At 48.8% G+C, this 20,805-nt stretch overlaps 1 protein-coding gene across 6 annotated transcripts in view; it reads right to left on the reverse strand.

The window, feature by feature from the left end:
- TRAPPC9 (trafficking protein particle complex subunit 9) overlaps positions 1–20,805 on the reverse strand; it is a 570,835-nt gene that overhangs the window by 480,734 nt on the left and 69,296 nt on the right. For 5 of the 6 annotated variants that reach the window (XM_060611403.3, XM_060611407.3, XM_060611404.3 and 2 more), the window contains 2 exons: positions 11,896–12,112; positions 8,025–8,168 (listed from right to left, as the gene is read on the reverse strand). In XM_060611403.3, the coding sequence (XP_060467386.1) occupies positions 8,025–8,168; positions 11,896–12,112 (361 nt within the window). The remainder of the gene's footprint in view (positions 1–8,024; positions 8,169–11,895; positions 12,113–20,805) is intronic. The other variant, XM_060611405.3, reaches the window with a different exon arrangement.

The raw sequence follows: 20,805 nt of genomic DNA on the forward strand, positions 1-20,805 counted from the left end.
GCAAACCAAAGTACTTACGATGAATGCATTCAACACGACATGAGTGCCAACACGTGCCCCTAGCCGGCTACAGGGGACAGGGTTCTCTCTGAGGTGATAAAAATGTTTACAAATGACTGTGATGGAGGTGCACATATCTGTGAGCATACGAAAGTGTGATTGTGTGGTCCGTGATTTCAATCTCAATAAAGTTATTTTTGAAAAGAGGAAAACGTGTGTTATTCGTGCACTCAAGAACACGTGCACGCCAATGCACGCCACGAGGTGCCAGGGGCGAGAAACGGCCGGTTAAGAGACCCTGCAGCCCCAGCGGGCAGTCTGTCCATTAGACAAGCAATAGGCACAGAGTGGGTCCAAAGTGCTCCTGTAGGCAAGTTACATCCGCCAGTGGGGACACCGCAGAGGAACCCAAAATGGCCTTGAGGGCCCAGGAAAGGCTTCATAGGAAAGTATAAACGTGGTGTCTACACTGAAACGTGAAGGATGAGCACAAGTTAGCCACGAGGAAGGAAGGACGGCAGGGAAAAGGAAAGCAGGAAGGGATGAGGAAGAGAGAGTCATCCAGGTAGGATGCCCCGCGTCTTCTTCATCCATTCATCTGTCCATGGCCACTTGTGCTGGTCCCGTCTCAGGGCCATTACACCCAATGCGGCTGTGACCACCGGTGGCCAAGTGTCTGTGTGCACACGTGCTTTCTCGGTCTTGAGGGGACACCCAGGACCGCCACGGCTGGGTCGTACGGTACAACCACTGGTCATCCGCTCTGCTTCCCCAAATCCCAGACAACAGACTGCCACCAAGCTACCGTGGCCAGCTTGCCCTAAACACAACAAATACTCTTAATTCCACCAGCATTAGAGAAAAATCTTCTAAGTGACACTATTTCTTCTGCTCAGTCTGGTCTGGCAAACACCAATTGGTTCTTCAAGGTCAAAGTCACCTTCTTCATGGAACATCACCCCTAACACTCTTCCACCTCTGAAAAGAACTGTCAACTGCCCCATGATGCTCCTGTACCCACCTGTTTACACGGACTCCTCTCTCCCCTTAGCCGACGCTCTTCCTCAAGCCGGTTCTCTAGAGATAATCACCTAAAACGTTCTTACCACCGAACGCACACGACGAGGTCAGGCACCACCCTAGGCACTTCGCCGAACGTAAGACTCACAGCCTGTGAGACACTCTCGTCCCCAGTGGACGGGCAAGGAGACTAGGGCTGAAGGAAGTTAAATTATTTGTTCAAGGTCACGGAAGTCATAAAGACAACGGCATTCAATCCAAGTCTGTGGCAACTCAGAACGCGATACACGGGACTGACGGATGACACAAGGGAATGTGGGGGGACAGGGAGGGAAAAGAGGGGACGAAGAAGGAGCGGTTACCACAGTAATGAGCAGCAGCTCTCGACACCTGCAAAGCCCACCTGTGCTTCACATCTCCCACCCCACCTGTGCTTCACGATGACTCACGGTTGAGTAGGGCACGGATTTTCATTCCCATAAAATAAAACAGACCAGGAAACCAGGCTTCGGTAACCTCTTCAAAGGTACCCAGCTTGAGGCACCTGGGTGGCTCAGTCAGTTAAGCATCCGACTTTGGCTCAGGTCATGATCTCACAGCTCGTGGGTTTGAGCCCCACTGCTTCGGATTCTGTGTCCCTCTCTCTCTGCCCACCCCCTGCTTGTACACGCTCTCGCTCTCTCTCTCTCTCTCTCTCTCTCTCTCAAAAATAAACATTAAAAAAACTATTTCTGGGGCACCTCGGCATGCCTCCCGAGGGCTCAGGCGGGGGCTGAGAGGGCACAGAGACTGACAGGTGTAAGGCCTCCTTCAGGGAGGATGACAGTGTCTGTCGGCCAGATGACCCTGGGGATGTACCAGGGCACCTTCAGTGGGTGAACCGTATGCAGGCGAGTGCCTTCCCAACACATTTTCTTTTAAAACATACAGTCTAGGGGCGCCTGGGTGGCGCAGTCGGTTAAGCGTCCGACTTCAGCCAGGTCACGATCTCGCGGTCTGTGAGTTCGAGCCCCGCGTCAGGCTCTGGGCTGATGGCTCGGAGCCTGGAGCCTGCTTCCGATTCTGTGTCTCCCTCTCTCTCTGCCCCTCCCCCGTTCATGCTCTGTCTCTCTCTGTCCCAAAAATAAATAAAAAACGTTGAAAAAAAAATTAAAAAAAAAAATAAAAATAAAAAAAATAAAACATACAGTCTAGTAAGATACTCGGGTTCCCACAGGAAAAGCATGACAACTGTTGTGGGGGGGACGGGCGACACAGTGGCCACTCCAGAGGCCCGCACTGCTCTAACGTCCAAGCCATGACCTCACTCACTCTCACACTACCCTCACAAGATGCACCTTATAATCCCGTTCTAGGACAGGGAAACTGAGGCTAGCTCTGAGCTCCGGGCCCTGAGGCGCCCCACACACCACCTCAGGGGTAGAGGCCAGCGACCTCGGGTGCTAACCGCCAATCGGGTTCACGTTCTAGACCACAGCGACTGGGATTCTTGCGCTCCTCCAGCAGGACCACGACTTGACTGCCTGATCTCACTCCACACCTTCAGTGGCAGGGCAGCAACGGGCACATTCCCAACAACTTCAGTGTGGGGTGCGGGACGTCGGCCAGGAAGGAGACGGCACGCGCTCGAGTGCCAGACCCACTGACCGCCTTTCCTCGGTGGCCCGGCCCTCCCCTGGCCCTCCCCCGCTTTCCCACCTGCCCCCCACCCCCTCCCCGCTCCCATCAGATGGGAGGGATGGTGCTTCTGTGCATCACCTATGACACAACTCAGAACATCTGCACGCCGACCAGCCCTCTGCACTCACTCTGCCGTTCTCCTGATGAGAGATTCCATTTCTTTTTTTTTTTTAATTTTTTTTTAATGTTTATTTATTTTTGAGACAGAGGGAGACAGAGCGTGAGTGGAGGAGGGGCAGAGAGAGAGGGAGACAAAGGATCTGAAACAGGCTCCAGGCTCTGAGCTGTCAGCACGGAGCCCGACACGGGGCTCGAACTCACTCGCCATGAGATCATGACCTGAGCCGAAGTCGGACGCTCAACCCACTGAGCCACCCAGGCACCTGAGATTCCATTTCTCTCGGGTCCTCTTAAGGCACCTCGGGCAAAAGAACCACTGACCTCTGACCAAGGAGCTGGAGTCCTGGTCCCCTGGGCGGGAAACAACAGAAATGTCCTAGGACACTTTTTAGGCACTTTTTTGCATCAGACACACTGCACTCAATCCAGGTACCTGTTCTCTAATCTACAGGAATCCTGCCAAGTAGATAAGAAATTGCAGCTTTGACAGGTTTTCGACCCAGTCGCCTCCAGCAAAATACTGAACCCAGTAACACCCAAAAACCCATTAGTCCCCAGCAGGGACAAGCCCAAGCAACTATGCGAAGTTTAAATTTCACTAACGAAGCATCTGAACCTACAGCAAGAACATCACCCTGTCTGCCGCCACAACACGGTGCACCAAGTCTGATGGAGGAAGCTCCCTAACACAGGTTCACTCGCTGGCTGTCCCACAGTCCCAGCAGCACCGCCACCCCCACCCTCCGTCTGTTCACGAGCCACCAACAGGAATTACTTAAAGCGGGGCGTCTCTCTGCTCCACACTCATGGGCCACACGTACTGTGTGGCTAATCTTTATCCTCTCATCTGGGACTTTTCATTTCAATCTGTCGGATTCAATCTCTACCTAATTTTTCCCCTTGCCTTTAAGTAACTTGATGTGAAAGCAGCAAGCCTTTTACTTTCCACAGGAATGTGGGGTCAGCAACTACAAAGCCATCCTAGAACCACCAACACAAGAATCAAAATCAGGTGGCGGGCTGGGGCTGGCCCCCCGGGCAGTGGCTTCCTGAACCCTGCTGCAGAAGGTCAAAGGCTACAGGATTCTTAAAGTGGCCAGCTAGAAGACACAGGAGCTGGGCAGCACGGCAGGGGCACACTGAACGGGACAGAAGCCCCCACTCGCCCCGCAGCATCGCAGGGCCTACCAGGAGCCAAGTTCTGGGCCAGGTATTGGGGACACTCCCTGTCCTTGAGGAGCTCACAGGCTGTGGGGGCGGGAGGGGTGGAGGGGACAGACCGGCAGCGCTGGGAGCCAGGACCACGTGAGCAGGGTAGGCTCCGTGAAGGGGGTGTCACAGTCAGAAGGCGGCAGAAACAGGCGTGGCCCAGAACGCAGGCAGAGATGCAGACGGCCAGGGCACAGGCAAGTAAGAGCAGGAAGGGGCGCCCGCCACGCTGAGCCTTCGTGAAGTCAGGGATCCCGCTCCCTTTCAAGGGGCCCCTGGGCAGCACACAGGACCAGGTTTGCACCTGCAGCCCACGGGGCTCACCAATGCACTGCCACGATGCCACGGGAGCTGGCACGCCCAGTCAGGAGAAGCGACCCCACGTCAGTGATCGTAAAAGGTTAACGCGGTCACGCTTCCCAAGAAATGTCCATACATCCTCAAGTTAGTACTTTCATCTTGCAAAAACTGGCAAGAGTGCTGGGAACTGAAGCCTTTTGTGTTAACAACCGTCCTCGTATCTTACGAGTTCACTCAGATCTGCACACAGTTGGGGTGCATGTGGGAGAGGGAAGGGCAAGAAAGCCCCAGATCGTGGCGCCTTCACCTTGCAAACGCCCAAGCAGTCTGACGTAGGATAAGAAGACTAGAAAGCACCCCCCTCAAGCCCAGGATCGTTTCTTTCTTTCTTGGCTGTTTCCTAGTCCACACTTCATTTCAATGCAGCAATATGTAGAAATGTTAACTATCAACTGTATAAATGATACCATGAGCTCTCCAGAGGAAAGGTCATCCAATAAACTAAAATATTGGTCATTAAAAGAATAACAAACTATCTCACAACTGTGCCACCCTAGCTGTACAAATGAGAAAATGGAGGCCCAGGGAGAACGTCACTATCGATCCGAGGTTACAGCCATCAGAGGAAAGAACTCTTGAGACCTCCTGACTTTTGTCCTTTTCTCCAAAGACTCCAGTTACCCAAATACCATTACACACAGGCCTTTAAGGAGACGACTCTTTGCTCAACAGTCAGACGCCCCAAGTTCCTCTGCTTTCAAACTCAAGGTCTTTAGGTCACCAACGGACATGACCTCCAATAACCAGCAAGCTCCTTCTCCCCGGAGCTCCAGGAAGGACGACAGACGTTGACCAGCTAGCGATGTGCGGATCTTTCACCGCAGCCGTGAGCAGCGCACAGAGGAAGAGAACGGAGTGGGAGGGTCTGTCGTGCCGGCACCTGCCGACAGCTGCCAAGAGGGAGTCCATACCTGGAGGAGTCACTTGGTGACAGGGAACGGAGGGGGGGGCGGGAGCACAAAGGCCCTGCTGCAGGACAGGGGGTGCATATGTAAGAGAAAAAACTGCAAGAAGAAGCAGACGAAGGTGTGAGCAGCTCCCGACAAGGACGTGGGGCCCCGTCCTCGCGACTCACGGTCGTGCAACATGGCACACAATTAAAGGTGAGGCATGTGGGAAAGCGGTACCGAGAGAGAGCAGGGCCGTGACGAGAGTGGGGAGGGACACGTGCCACGGATCAGAACTCTCAGGCCCAGCGGGCAGGTTCCACTCAGACTGGACACTATGTCGTCACGGTTGCTGGGGCAGGGGGCGGTTCAAGCACCCTCGGGGAGAGGGGGGCGGTGAGGAGAGCCAGTCGCCCATCGCAAAGCAAACGTTCAATACAGCAGACAAGGGACAGACCCATGCCCGCGTCACCACTGGACACTAGAGACGGCCTGTTCTGGGAACTCTGCCTTCGTCTGCAACCCTTGCTTCAGAGAAACCAAGGTGCGGACCGTTCACGAAGCCAGCTGCCATGCGAGTCCTCAATGGCCGAGTTCTGCAGGCGGCAGGAAGACAAACACAATTCAAATGCCACACCAAAGGCAGCGGAAACCAAGTGGGCACAGAGGACGAGCTGTCCCGCCATCCGTGGGGGACCCTGTCTGGGCAGCGAAGCCCAGAGAGATACAAATAACCACGGGACGTGGCAAGCGCGTCAAGGGCATTAGCAGCGAGATGTTACGGGAGCTCCTCGCTCCGAGACCGCTGTGGAAGTCACCTGAGGAACGTGACAGTCCCAAGTTCCAGCAGGTGCCACCGGGCACAGAAAACGGCACACGATGGGCACATGTGGCAGGTACAACGTGAAGTCCGCGCGGCCAGCCTGAAGTTCGAGGACACACGGGACGTGGAGGAGGAGGCCCCACAAGAGGAATCTCACCCAAGCCTGTGACGCGCGCTTGAGCTTCACCTTGAGCCAAGGTCCTCAACTGTTTCTGTTTAAAACACAGCACTGCACTTGTGCTGTCACAGCTACGAAAGAACCCCTTTCCTCTCCCATTTTAGAAGAGCGCGTGAGTCAGACCGACTGTCTTCTTGGTTTTGTAAAGGCAATCGCACGCCAACTTGAGTACTTGTTCTGAAGCTAACCATTACCAGTTGTAGTATAAGCTCCAGGATAAATGCTTTATTGGAACTAATGCATTTAAGCCTCACACCCCCCTTCCATCCTGGAGCAGAGGAGACTGTTACGCCCGCAGGAAAGGAGAGCAGTCGGGGGAAATCAGCAGGCAGAGGGGGAGGAATACCCACTAACGTTAAAGCCCTGAAGACAGAGGATGCGCGGTGAAGGAGTGCGGTGGCCGAGCCGTGGCAGATCCCCGCAGGAACACCTGGAAGGAGGGGCGGCTCTGCGGCAGACAGCGGTGCACCACCAGGGACGGGAGTGCTGCCCTCTCCGGACTGTTCTCTGCTGGAGAGAGCCGCCCCGCCCACGAGCATGCCCCCTCCTGGGAGCAGCGTGCATCTAGGGCCCCGGCTGTGGGAGCAGTCGGGCCTGGCCCCTCACCACCCAGCAAGCTGTCTCTCTGAAGGGCCATCCCAGCTTCAGAGTCCCACGGGGTCAGCCGAGGCCTTACCCAGCTGTGGGAGTCGTCTCCAGAAACTGCCTCGGCAGGCACGGCAGGACCGGGCACCGGGCCTGGCTTTCGCGACAGTGCAGGCCAGCACTGCCGGGCCGTCGCAGCACAGAGCCCTCCGTGGGCCGGCGGGGCCTCTGCTGACACCCCACAGAGGCTCAGCTCCCTCTGCCCCACCTCGCCTCCTTCGGTTATCGATCCTCAGGAGCACTTCTGAATAAACTCCCCACTCGTTCATCTCCAGGGCAGAGAGGGCACGGGGCCCAACCAGCAACACACACGGGCTGGCTGAGCGGCCCCGGCAGAAGGGGCGGTGGGCCGGGGACGCCACGGAGCTCCAGTGCTGGCGTGCTCCCTTCCAAGTGGCTGTGGCACAGGCAAAGGGCCGTGCCCTGCAAGTGGCCAAGTGTCTGGACCCAGGGTGGAATCTGGGCTGGAAATAAACAGATTATGACCGAAACCCAAAACACAGATGCCACCCAGTAACCGTAGGAGCGGACGACCGACAGAAGGGCCCAGAAGAGAGTCACCTGACGCCTGGGCAGAAATACCACGTGATGCCACAGGTACAAACACAGGCAAACGGCACCCTTGGTTGTAAGAGCAAGACAGAAGCCGCCCTTGACGGGCAGACAGGGGTCCTTGTGGTTCTGGTCACGTTTCCCCTCCAGCTGCCAGTTACAGAAACGGTAACAGTCACGGGGGCAAATGCACTGAGCTACGTTCTGATGAACCATGCACTTCTCTATATACATGCTCTACTTGGACATTTCTGTCTGATACAATGTAGGCAAAAGGAAGTGGGGCCTGTGCGGGGGGGGGGGAGGGGGGGCCATCCCGCATCCCGGCACCAGCCAGAGACATAGAAGCAGCAGAGTGGGGTGAGAGACGGTCCGGGAGGGGAGGGAATGCTGGGCAGCGGCATCAGGCACCCGTGGAGGACAGTGAGGGCAGCACGGGGAGCAGAGGGCACGGAGGATGGGGAAGCGCCACCCACCTAGACCTAAGCCCAGTGTTTACGGGGGCCAGAGCCAAGAGTGCTGAAAAGGGTGGTAGTCTGAACTCACTCACCCTGATCGGACAAAAAATCCAGCATGGTCTGCAGCAGGAAGGACAAGTGCCTGACGGAAAGAGCAGGATTCCCCATCCTTCGGGAGGCGTAGACCAATTCGTGAAGCAAACGCATCTGGACAGCAGCCCAGCCTCGGTGTGTACCTGTGGGGTGGAAGTCACAGAAGGTGCTCAAAGGGCTCCAGGAGGGCGCCGGCCACGGAGCCGGAGACGCGAGCCTCCGTGGAAACACGTGCGATGGCATGTGTCAAACCCGGTGATTTAAAGACAAGTGCCTCGACTATCAAACCAAAGGACAAGAGAAATGTGCCGTGTTTACGCACCCCAGAAAGAACTCATAAGGGATGGGTGTTTTCATACAGTTAAAAAAATGGTTTATGGTACACTTTTTCTCTTCTGTGAAGACACAATGTAAACGTAAGCACTTTGAAGGGCTCCCGGGTGGCTCAGTCGGTTGAATGTCTGACTCTTGATTTCGGCTCAGGTCAGGATTGCGCACTGACAGTGCGGATCCTGCTTGAGATTCTCTCTCCCTCTCTCTCTCTGCCCCTCCCCTGCATATTCTCTCTCTCTCCCCCTAAACCAACAAATAAATAAAAATAAGCACTTGGAAATCATTACAATAAGGTTATAATAAAAGATTATCTTTCCAATGGCACGTATTTGAGTTAGATACACAACTTTTTTCAAAGAAACACTGGTACTTGATGCGCCTTCGTTAGCAACCACCAAGGCCATTAGAAGATGTGTTTGTTTGTTTTTTACTTTAGCCTATAAGAAAAGCTCATAAAGGCAGACAGCTAAAAAAAGGTTACCAACAGACTTCTGCAGCTGTTCCTCTGAAATAAATCAGCATGGGTAAAATTTAGGGTGAGGCAGTCAGTTGCACAGCCATCGAAAATTACCTCTTTAAGACCTCAGAAGTTTAGAGTTATTTATTCCATCTCCCTCTGGCAACAATTACTGCTTCTAAATATTTTCTACCTGGAGATCCCTCATGAAGGAGACCTTGTAATGGGATCCCAACACACATGTCACTGCACAGTGTTGCATGTCCGGGGCCCTACGGCTTGGGAGAGAAGACTGAGGGCTCCAGTCACAGCCCCCACTGACCTCCTCGCCCACCGCCCTGCCACACGCGGCTGGCCAGCCCTCCCTCTCATGTCCTGCTGCCGTATCGTGCACAGACTCGGCCCCACAGGCGTTCTCTGGCAGGTACAGCGACGCACCTGTAACCTCGTGATTTATTCCTTCCACCGACCCTCCATTTCCTTGGGAGCCAGGACTGTGTCTTATTCACCCAAGTATCTTTAACGCCTGGTGGGATGCCTGATACACGGTGGGGTTTCACAGCATGTGGGTCAAGTTGAAAGCCTCATGAAAGGCAATGCCCTCTTTTTCAGGCATGCAACTTAAGCACGTAGGGTAAAATGACATGATTTCTGGGATTTGCCCTAAACACGTCCACAAACGACAAATACACGGGAAAAAAAGGTAAAAATAAAGCACAAGTGGCACACTCTTGATAATCACTTACTCTGGGTGATGGGCTCATTGTACTATTCTCCTTAATTTGTATATATTTAACTTACTTCATAATAATTTTCTAAACTGGAAGTCTTGGAGGTGCATGAACACACACAGACACACACACCACAAAATCTACCTCATACCCTAGAGTCTGTCTTACAAAAACCACTGGGAATGGAAAACAGCAGCACTCTTCATACCACGGGGACGCAGAGAAAGACAAGTCCCTGCAATACTTCCTCACTGTCCAAAGAAGCAAAGACCGAATGCCAAAACGAAATAAGAGATTTTAAAAAGGATTAAGAAGCTGAAATCAATTTCATGACTAACCAAGCCATGAATTCTAAATGACCCAATTTAACGAATCTCAACACTAGGACATCAAGAAGGTTTTCTCACTTAAACATCAGGCAAATATCCCTATGCTGATTTTTTTTTTAAATACATAATGATACAGTTCCTGCCACAGGCAATTATGAGTAAGGCTGAGCACAAATTTTCTTAACACTAAATAGTGTACAAGCCACAATTTCTATGCGATTCAAACTGCTCCCGCAATAAAAGGTGACTCTCTTTATTCTTAAGACAGATATGCAACATATGACCAAGTGACAACATTTTCAACATCTTGCATTCAGAAAGTTCTCCCAATTTGAGAGTTTGTTACGTCAACAATTGCCTTTAAGCAAACCCATCTGCCCTGCCAGTCTCTTTTGCAAAAGCTCCTGGGGAAGACTGAATCCCTCACTCAGGAAAAGGCTGATCTTCATACACAGCACATACATTCACAAATCCTCATACACAGTAACACAAGATGAAAATGATAATACGCAGCCCTGTGAGCTGGCCAATACAACACCGTATGCTTCTGTGTGCCTACCCTCACTTTCTGTAACCAGCTAGGGAAAATGCTCATTTCAAGAAATAGAAATACATTTCAGGTCCTGAGAATACAATTTACTTTCATCCGCAGGTTCAGGGTTTGAGAACATTTCCATCTAATTCTCTGAGAAATGTCTGAAGTGGTCCAGAGCAACAGCGGAGATGAAGTTTAAAGAGATTTTTATTTCTTATTAAAAATATAGCCAGCCAACATTTATCACTTTTACTTTATTTGATCGCACTTCTTTACCTTCGGTCTCAACCTCTTTCACAAAACGATGGCAAGCGTCCCCTCCCAAACAAAAGGCTAAAAAAGTACCGAATCACTTGAAGATGTGCTCATTTGTTGTACTTTTTAAAAGAAACCTATGTTGTTCATCTCATTCAAAAATTAAGATCAAGAAATTCTATTCGACAACTGGCAACCAACACACGAAGCTGTAGCCGCTCACTAGGCTTTGGGACACCTGCCGTGTGCCAGCGGGGGGACACAGTGGGAGTCGGGGGCTCTGCTCCCACAGGGCACACAGGCTAGTGTGGGAAGCATATGTGAAACCATCGCCCCAACTGATTTTTAAATGCACGTGCAAATTATGGAAGGTGCCAGGAGGAGGAACAACAGGATTCGATGAAAGAGGAAAGATAAACAGGTTCCGCTTAGGCTGAGGGACCCTGGGGGACCTCTCTGCGTAGGTGACGTTCAGCTGAGACCCAAGGGCGGCTGGCAGTTAAACAGTGAGGAACAGGAAAGAGCGTCTGGAAGGAAGCCTCCGACCCTGGACTCTCAGATGTTATGTTTCACAGGACACATCAGACGACTCCTGGTGACTCACAGAAGGCCTGGGTAGCTGGCTCTCCCTCTGGAGCCAGCTTGCAGTTACATTCAAAGGGCACCAAAAAACGGTAACTGGAAAGCAACAGCGACCTTGCCTACTGTCTCTCTGAAGCACGGTAAACGGGGATTCTATTCAGTGTGCAAGTGGAAACTTTTAAAATACCCTTTATCCTCTCTGTACAAAACAACTGTGTGATTGCTCTAAAAACTCTGCCCTTTTCCCGAGCGCTAACCTCCTCCCACGAAACCTCTCTGGAAGGTGGCTGAACTGAGCCTGTACCCACCTTCACAGCCCCATCTCCTCTTCCACCAACAACACCGAGCTTTTTGAACGTAAATCCCACAGGCGTCCACGACTTGCCGGTTATTTCTGCCCTGAACTCCAATCTCTACCACCAGGGCCAGGACAGGGACCAGCCAAAAGAACGCCAGCCCCCAAGCAAAGCACCACTCTTTGTTTATTAGATCATCCTAAGTATTCTCGTAAGTACCCAAGGGCAGGCGGGGGCTTGGTGGTTTTGAACCCCATCCGCCGCCAACCACAGTGTCTGACCGGGAGGGCAAGTGCTCAAACGATGCGTGGGGAACTGGGCCAAACAGTTGCAGCAGTGAGACCTCCAATACCTCTGCTGAAGTCCTTGGGGTCCAGCGACAGGCTGTAGCCGGGAAGCGTCTCCAGGAGCAGCTTGTAGCAGGCCCTCCACCCGGGCTCCGAGATGCTCGGGGCCACGCACTGCATAGCGGCCACGCGCTTGAAGAACGCAGACTTCCGATGGAAGCCGATCAGTTCGTAGAGCTCAGAGAGGATGCTGTATCGCTGGATTTTTTCTTCTTCGGAGAGCTGGAGCACAGACAGGAAGCAAAAAGCTTGTGAGAAATGAAACACATAAAAGGAGCTTTTTCATAAAACAGAGACACGATGAAACGCTGAGGCAGAGCCAGGCCGAGTTCCCACACCCTGAAGACACCACCCGGAAAAGCACAGAAACGGTGATACACACAAGTCCCAAAGCCTTTAGGAGACCCATCTCTTCAAGTTCATCCTGTCCTTTTGTGAGTAAGGCCCGTAACTCTGGAACAAAGGCATTTGTTACGTAGCACACGGCATCCGCTTTTAGCTCCCTTAAAAAAGAAAAGGAACGACAGTTCACCGAGACACTAGGATTTCGGAAGGGACCTCCATCAAACACGCAACTTTTCAAAGCAGAAAACATATGGAGCCACTTAACCAGACAACGAGCCGTTAACAACCACAACACCTGACTTGGGCTTCAGCCTTCAGGCTTCCAGAAAGTTTTCTTTCATCCGTGACCTGCCTGGACTCTCCCCACACCCCCGTGATGCAGTAACAACTCTGTTTCTCAAACGGCAGCAAATCTATTGCACCTCAATCATTACAACAATCCCATCAACTATTTGTACCCCAGCTCACGGATAAGGGAATCTGAAGCTCAGAGAGGTATTAACAGCTATGTAAATCACACCGTCCAGAAGTGTCAGAGACCAGACCAGAATTCGGGTCAGGGCTCTGCTAACCCTCACTGAGCCACAGCTACCTGTAAAGAGGGAGGCTAGTCCCCGCCCACCCTGCTGCTCAAGGCTATGCCGCTTAAGGAGGCGGTTCGGTCGCTCTGCTGGCCCTGCCGATCAGCCTGTTGCCCAGATACCTCTGTGAGCACAGAACCACAGCCTGGCGGCCCCACCAACTTGTGCTCCTCAGTGCCCTCTCCGTGCCCACCTCCGTGGTCCTCACCTGGGCCCTCACCTGGAAGACGAATCTAAATGGTCTCCCAACCAGCATTCAAGACCTTCCTTTATCCACTCACAGACACACGCCAGACCGGTGTTCCTGGGGCACAGCTCAGAGCCCGTCACCCCTTCTCAGAAACACTGGGAAGCCCCTGGGTACTACAACCACAAACCCAGAGCCGTCTCTGGCACACCAGTGTGCCCTCGTAACCCCAGGCCCGCTGCCTACCTGTGACCCAGCCAAATGGGACAATTCTGATGTGTGTGTTTTCTCATTCTGTCGACACCTGTTCACTGAATGCCTCCTGGGGTCCACCGCCCCTGGGGCTGGGCTCACGGCAGGGAACAGAACAGGGAAAGACGCCTGCCCTCAGGGAAGACAACAGTGAAGAAATGTAGGAAGAACTGCTCAGAGTTCAATGAAACACAGATGAGGGCTGACTCTCCAGGAGGCGGGGATGAAGGAGGGGTCAGCCAGGCACGGATATTCCAGGCAGAACAAGAAAGTAACAGGCAGGCCCGTGTCCCCCCACGGCAGCAGCCCACCCAGCACCCCTCCCAGACACTGGGCCTCCTGCTCTCCGGTGTGAGCAGCCTCTTCCTTCCCTAAATCCTCACCGCCTTTCTGGATTCCACTGCGTCATTTCCCTCTTCTCCTGCATTAGTCACATTCATACTCAATCTCCGTCCCCCACCACACCCCCCGTACGACCACTGGACATTTTCTAAAGTGAAAGCATCATTTTTTTTATATTTCATACAGGATTTACACATAGAATATATAAAGAATTCTTACAATTCAATAATAGGTAGACAAGCAACCCAACTTAGAATGGGCAACGAGCGGGCGCCTGGATGGCTCAGCCGGTTAAGCGTCCGACTTCAGCTCAGGTCATGATTTCTTGGTTCGTGGGTTCAAGCCCTGCGTCGGGCTCTGTGCGGACAGCTCAGAGCCTGGAGCCTGCTTCGGATTCTGTGTCTCCCTCTCTCTCTGCCCCTCACAGTGCTCGCACTCTCTCTCTCTCTCTCTCTCTCTCTCTCAAAAATAAACATTTTTTTAAAAAATTGTTTAAAAAAGGAGATATACAAATGGCCAATAAACACATAAAAAATATTCAACATTATTAGCCATCAGGGAGATGAAAATCAAAGCCACAAAGATACACCATTCATACCCACTAATAAGGCTAACATAATAAACACGTAATAATAAGTGTGGAAGAACTGGAACCCTCATACACTGCTGGTGGGAATGTAAAATTGTGCAGCAATTTTGGAAAACAGTTTTGGTGGTTCCTCAAGAGTCATCATATGACTCAGCAATTCCACCCCAGACATGCAGCAAATAGAAATTGAAATATAGGGGCGCCTGGGTGGCTCGGTCGGTTAAGCGTCCGACTTCGGCTCAGGTCACGATCTCACGGTTCGTGGGTTCGAGCCCCGTGTCGGGCTCTGTGCTGACAGCTCAGAGCCTGGAGCCTGTTTCAGATTCTGTGTCTCCTTCTCTCTGTGACCCTCCCCCGTTCATGCTCTGTCTCTCTCTGTCTCAAAAATAAATAAACATTAAAAAAAAAAAATTAAAAAAAAAAAAAAAAAAAAGAAATTGAAATATATATTCACACAAAAACTTGCACATGAATGTTCACAGCTGCATTATTCATAATAGCCAAAAAGTAAAACAACGTGAATGTCCATCAACTGAAGAATGGACAGACGACACGTGGTATATCCAAATAATCAAAATCGTTTGGCACTAAAAAGAAAATGACATACTGATACACGCCCCAACTTTGATAGACCCTGAAAACACTATGCTATGTGAAAGACAGAGATTATATTGTGCGATTGATTCCTTCTTTGGGAAATGTCCCAAACAGGCAAATACAGAAAATAGAACGGTGATTTCCCAGGTTTGGGGTGAAGCAGGGGAGAAACACAGAAGGACTGCCAGTGCATGCAGGATGTCTTTTCAGAGAGGCATCATTTTTTATATGAGATCTTTTAAAATTTTGAATTGAACTATAGTTGACCTAAAATGTCAAATTAGTTTCAGGTGCACAAATAAAGGTTTGACAATTACAGACCTGGTCAAATGCTCAATATAATCAGTGCAGCTACCACCTATCACCACAGAGGGCTTGCAGTATCACCTGACCATATTCCCTCCGCGGTACTATTCATCCCCGTGCCTCACTTATTTCACAGCTGGAATTTGGTGCTTCTTCATCCCCTTCACCCATTTCCCCCATCCAGCCACCCCTCTGGCAACCACGAGTTTATTCTCTGTATATATGAGTCTGTTTGTCTTTTCACTGTTATCGTCTGTTCATTTTGGGGGGGGGGGGGGGGGGGTTTAGATTCCACGTGTAAGGGGAGATCATATGTTATTTGTCTTTGTCTGACTTATTTCACTTAGCATAATGTCCTCTAGGTCCATCCACATTATTGTGAATGGCAAGATTTCATTCCTTTTCATAGCTGAGTGACACTGCAGTGTGTATGTGGGTCTACAGACGGACACTTGGACTGCGTCCACACCTTGGCCACTATAAATTATGCTGCAATAAACACAGGGGTGCATGTATCCTTCCAAATCAGTATTTTCATTTTCCTCAGGTAAACGGCCAGAAGCAGAATTACTGGATCATATGGTCCTTCTATTTTTACACTTTTGAGGACCCTCCATTCTGTTCTCCAAAGTGGCTGCACCAGTTTGCATTCCCACCAACGGTGCACGAGGGCTCCCTTTTCTCCACGTGTTCACCAACGCTTTTTTTTTTTTTTTTTTTTTTTTTGTCTTTTTGATAACAGCCGTTCTGACAGGTGTGAGGTGGCATTTCATCATGGTTTTGATTTGGACTTCCCTGATGATGAGTGATGCTGAGCACCTTTTCATGTGTCTGTTAGCCATCTGGATGTCTTCTTTGGGGAAAATGTCCATTTAGGTCTTTAATCTGATTGTTTGGTTTTGAGTTATATGAATTCTTTCTGTTTTGGATATTAACCCTTTATCAGATATATCATTTGCAAATATCTCCTCCCATTCACTGGGTTGCCTTTTTGTTTTATGGTTTCCTTTGCAAGTGCAAAACCCTTTGAGTTTGGTGTGGTCCCAACAGCTTATTTCTGTTTGGCTTCCCTTGCCTGGGGAGACAGATCCAGAAAAGTGTTGCTAAGGCTGATGTCCAAGAGATTACTGCCTATGTTTTCCTTTAGGCATTTCATAGTTTCAAGCCTTATATTTAGGACTATAATCCATTTTGAATTTACTTTTATATACGGTGTATAAGAATGTGGTTCAGTTTCACTCTTTCGCATGTAGCTAGCTGTCCACTTTCCACAACGCGATTTATTGAAGAGACTGTCCTTTCCCTATTGTATGCTTTGGACTCCTTGGTCATAGATTAATTGACCATATAAACCTGAGTTTATTTCTGGGCTCTCTGTTCACTGATCTATGTGTCTGTTTCTGTACAAGTACCATACTGTTTTGATCACTATAGCTTTCTAGGATAGTTTGAATTCAGGAAGTGTGATGCCTCCAGCTTTGTTCTTCTTTCTCAAGACTGCTTTGGCTATTTGGGGTCTTTTGCGGTTCCACACAAATTTCAGGATTCTTTGTTCTAGTTCTCTGAAAAATACTATTGATATTTTCATGGGAATTGCTTTGAATCTGTACATTTTTCCGGGTAGTATGGAGTTTTAACGATGTTAATTCTTCCAATCCATGAGCATGGTATATCTTTCCATTTATTTATGTCATCTCAATTTCATTCACCAATTTCTTATAGGTTTCAGAGTACAGGTCTTTCAACTCCTTGGTTAAGTTTATTCCTAGGAATTTTGTTCTTTTGATGTAATTGTAAATGAGGTTGTTTTCTTAATTTTCCTTTCTGTTATTTCATTATTAGTGTATAGATATGCAACAAATTTCTCTATATTGACTTTACGTCCCACACCTTTCCTGAATTCACTTATTAATTCTAGTAGATATTTGGTGGCATCTTTAGGATTTTCTATAGATAGTATCATCTCGTCTGCAAGTAGTGACAGTTTTCTTTTTTTCTTACCAACTTGGATGCCTTTTATTTCTTTTTCTTGTCTGACTGCTGTGGCTAGGACTACTAGTACTATGTGGAAAAAAGTGACAATAGTGGACATCCTGGTCTTATTCCTGATCTTAGAGGATATTTGCTGTGGACTTGTCACATATGGCCTTTGTTACGTTGAGGTATATACTCTAAAGTGGAAGCATCATTTCACATTCACACTGGTAACCTAAGTGAATTACAGTTGCCCCACATGTTCACCAACACTAGATGTTATCAGTCTTTTCCATTTCAGTCATTCTGGGGGCTTCAGTTTGCATTTACCTGATAACTAATGGTGTTAGACATGCTTCCATACAATTACTGGCCGCCTCTATATCTTCTATCATAAAGCATTTGTTCAAATTTTCTGGTCATTTTTTAAAGTTATATCATGTGTCTTATTACTGAGTCATAGGAATTCTTTATATATTCTCAATGTTCTATTTTCCCAGTCTGATGCACATTTATTTTCCAAAAGGAGTCTTTTGATAAGCAGAAATTGTGAAGGAGCTCAATTTATTAATTTATCAATTGTAAAGTAGCTCAATTTATTTTTCTTTTATGGTTAAAGCTTTCTGTGCCCTTGCCTAAGAGACTTTTGCTTACCCCAAAGTCCCAGATATATTCCCCTATGTTCTCTTGTAGAAGCTTTATGCTTAGGTGCAGGATCCATGGGGATGTGGATTTAAAGGACAAGGTCTTTGCCCTCTTAGCATACAGTACCAGCTGCAGAGAGATGCCAGCGCAGTGAGGTGCAATCATGGGCAGGAGACTAAGGAGGTCTACACAGGAGAGGCTGAAGTACTTAATGCTTTCGGCACATACCTGTAAACTCCCAGACCATCAACTGTATCCTTTGGTTTTAAATACGGTAAAAGATGTTGGGGGATGTAAAATATTAGTAGTCATAGCCAGTATGCTCAACGAGGCCACCATCTAAAATAAGGATGACAGCCAAGGCAAGATGAGAAGCCGTGGCCTCTAATCCCTCAGAGTTCCCACTGATTCTTTCATGGACACTATTAAGGATGAAAGACCAGGGGCACCTGGGTGGCTCAGTTGGTTGAGCCACTGGCTCTAGATTTCAGCTCAGATCATGACTTCATGGTTTGCGGCATAGAGCCCCACATGGGGCTCTACGCAACAGCATGGAGCCTGCCTGGGTTTCTCTCTCCCTCTCTCTGTGCCCCTCCCCTGCACACTCATACTCTCTCTCCCTCAAAATAAATAAACATTAAAAAAACATTTAAAGATGAAACACTGGAATACTCTCATCGGTAATATACTCTTTGATTCTTTATATCATTTGAACATAATAAGAAACCAAATGATAAACACTATAAATAGAACTACAATCACTTCAAGCCCCAGAAAATCTTGGGCACAACTGCTTCAGAGCCCCCGGAAAACACTTGACTGAAAAGCCCCTCATTGCCCATGGGACCTGTGAAAAGCCATGTTAGGTCAGCAGAGACATCCACAGCACAAGAATCTGGGGAATATAAAAGAGTCCCAGGCAAAATTTTAGGCCACAAGCTTCACCAAATTTTGATGTGAAATCAAATTCCCAAATTCATTTCAGATCTGCTGCTCTTTTAGGGAGTATTAATCAACACATCTTGTTCTAGTTTTTCAATAGGCTGCATGGCCATGACAGCTGAGCCCACAGGGCCCAGACATTTGCATGAAGTTCCAATGGAAAGTAACTGAAAGATTACTCAAGACAAGTAGCTTTACTCATAGGACGGGCTCTGAGGAATTCCAATGCTAACTTAACCATTCCCTCCCCAACTTGAAAGCACGTCCACACCCGTTTTATCCACTGGAAACAAAGCTGTGCTATTAACGAACAGGAAGCTGGCTGTCTGGAAGGATGGGATAGGCACAGGAATCAGAAAGACCCAAGTGCCAGCTCCAGATGTGCATGCACATCACTAACTCTGGCGCTTTCCTTATTAACGCAGGTAATAAAATCCATTCATGACCATTGGGAAGACTAAATGAAATACTGTGTGTGGTCAGCACAGGCTTAAAACTCCTAGTGAGTGTGCAGGAAATGGGAAATACCATTGTTAACTAATTAACGCCTTTGATGTCACTGGTGTTAACTCAAAATTAGCCAGCCAGAGATGTTCCAGAAAATGCCTCAACGGCCATCAGCCTTCTCAAACATGGGAACCTGCGGGGACCTGACGAATAAGGCAGCGGCAGTCGCTGTGAGACAACCCAGTGATGGCTCTACCAGCGATGACTGTGACATAGCAGGGCAGAAAACCGCGGGGACCGTACATTCTCAAGTGTGGAAAACACATTCTGTTTCTATCCACATTTATTTCTAGCCATAATTATACAGAGAGAAAATATATCTTCAAAATTACACAAAATTTCCATACATACGTGTCAAAACAGTTTGGAAAGGAAAGAACGTAACTTTCTTCCCTGCATCCCAAAGCAGGGTTACGAGGTTTGTACCAAGGACCTTTCTTTAAAAAGCATCTGCTAAAGTAACTGGATCCATTTTTGGTTTTAATCATTCAAAGGGAAAGGATTAAAAACAAAACAAAACAAAGTTACATAAGCCCTGGTCCCTCGATGGTTGACAAGGTCATGGAGGAAACAGACAAGCCAACAAGAAATCAATGTCCTGAGTTCCCAGTTCCCGAGAAGAAGAGGGATGGAGGGAGGGGTGGTACTGGGGCAACTGTGCCCAGCACTGTTAGGCAGGTACCTAAAAGGCTCCTAGAGCAGGTGCACACACCATGTGCCTAACACCTTGACAAACATTAAAGAGAGATGAAACTTTATAGACTATCAACCCTTGGTAAGGATGCTACCCAAAACTGCTGGAGCACTTGACTTTGCTCATCTCAGTTCCCTTGATTTCATTCTTAGATAACCTTAAAAACCAAGTCACCTGGCCTCAAGAAGTACTGCCTGCCTTTACCAACTTTGGGTTTAGTGACCGAGCAAGCTTATGCGTAACTGGACAAACTCTGACTATGTCTTTCTCAGCATCCATTCTTTAATTCCGAAGAGTCCTGAGTTGAAGTATATCCACCATAAAATCTATTCCTTCCAATGACAAGTCATGGAGCCCGGAACTAAAAGCCAACTACATAAGTCCATAAACAACCAAACTGTCACCCACCCATCATCACTTTCTTAATATTATCTCCTGACTGTAATAAACACCTCCCTCCACCAAGCTCATAAAACACAGATTTGTCTCCTCAAATAAAATGTAAGCTCCATAAAAGAGAAGACTGTTTCATATTCACCTCTGAATTCCTAGCATACTACAATATCAATGAATATAATTATGAAGATAGCTTTTTCCTCTAAAAAACCTTTTTGCGTATTTAAATGAAACTTTGGGAGAAAGGCAACGTTGATATATTTGGGCTCCGACATCCTGATTCAGAACCATATGAGGACCTTTTTGTATTAACTGTTCATTGAGTCATTCAAAACACAATTTCTCATTCCAGGAGGATTTATATATTTCTGCCAAGAGTTTATGGTCACTCCCATGCCAGGACAACTTGAAACTAAATCCTCAGGTTGGGTTGTTTTTTCCCTTCGAACAAGATTCAGAGTTTCCTTATTTTCTTGCTTTGAGGAGTGGGATTTTTTTCTTCTAGGTCTCCCTTTCATTAAACATAGCTCAGGGAAGGTCTTGGCTTTACAGATGGGT

The sequence above is a fragment of the Panthera onca genome, chromosome F2 (genome assembly GCF_046562875.1).
Source record: "Panthera onca isolate mPanOnc1 chromosome F2, mPanOnc1 haplotype 2, whole genome shotgun sequence".
NCBI classification, from domain to species: domain Eukaryota; kingdom Metazoa; phylum Chordata; class Mammalia; order Carnivora; family Felidae; genus Panthera; species Panthera onca.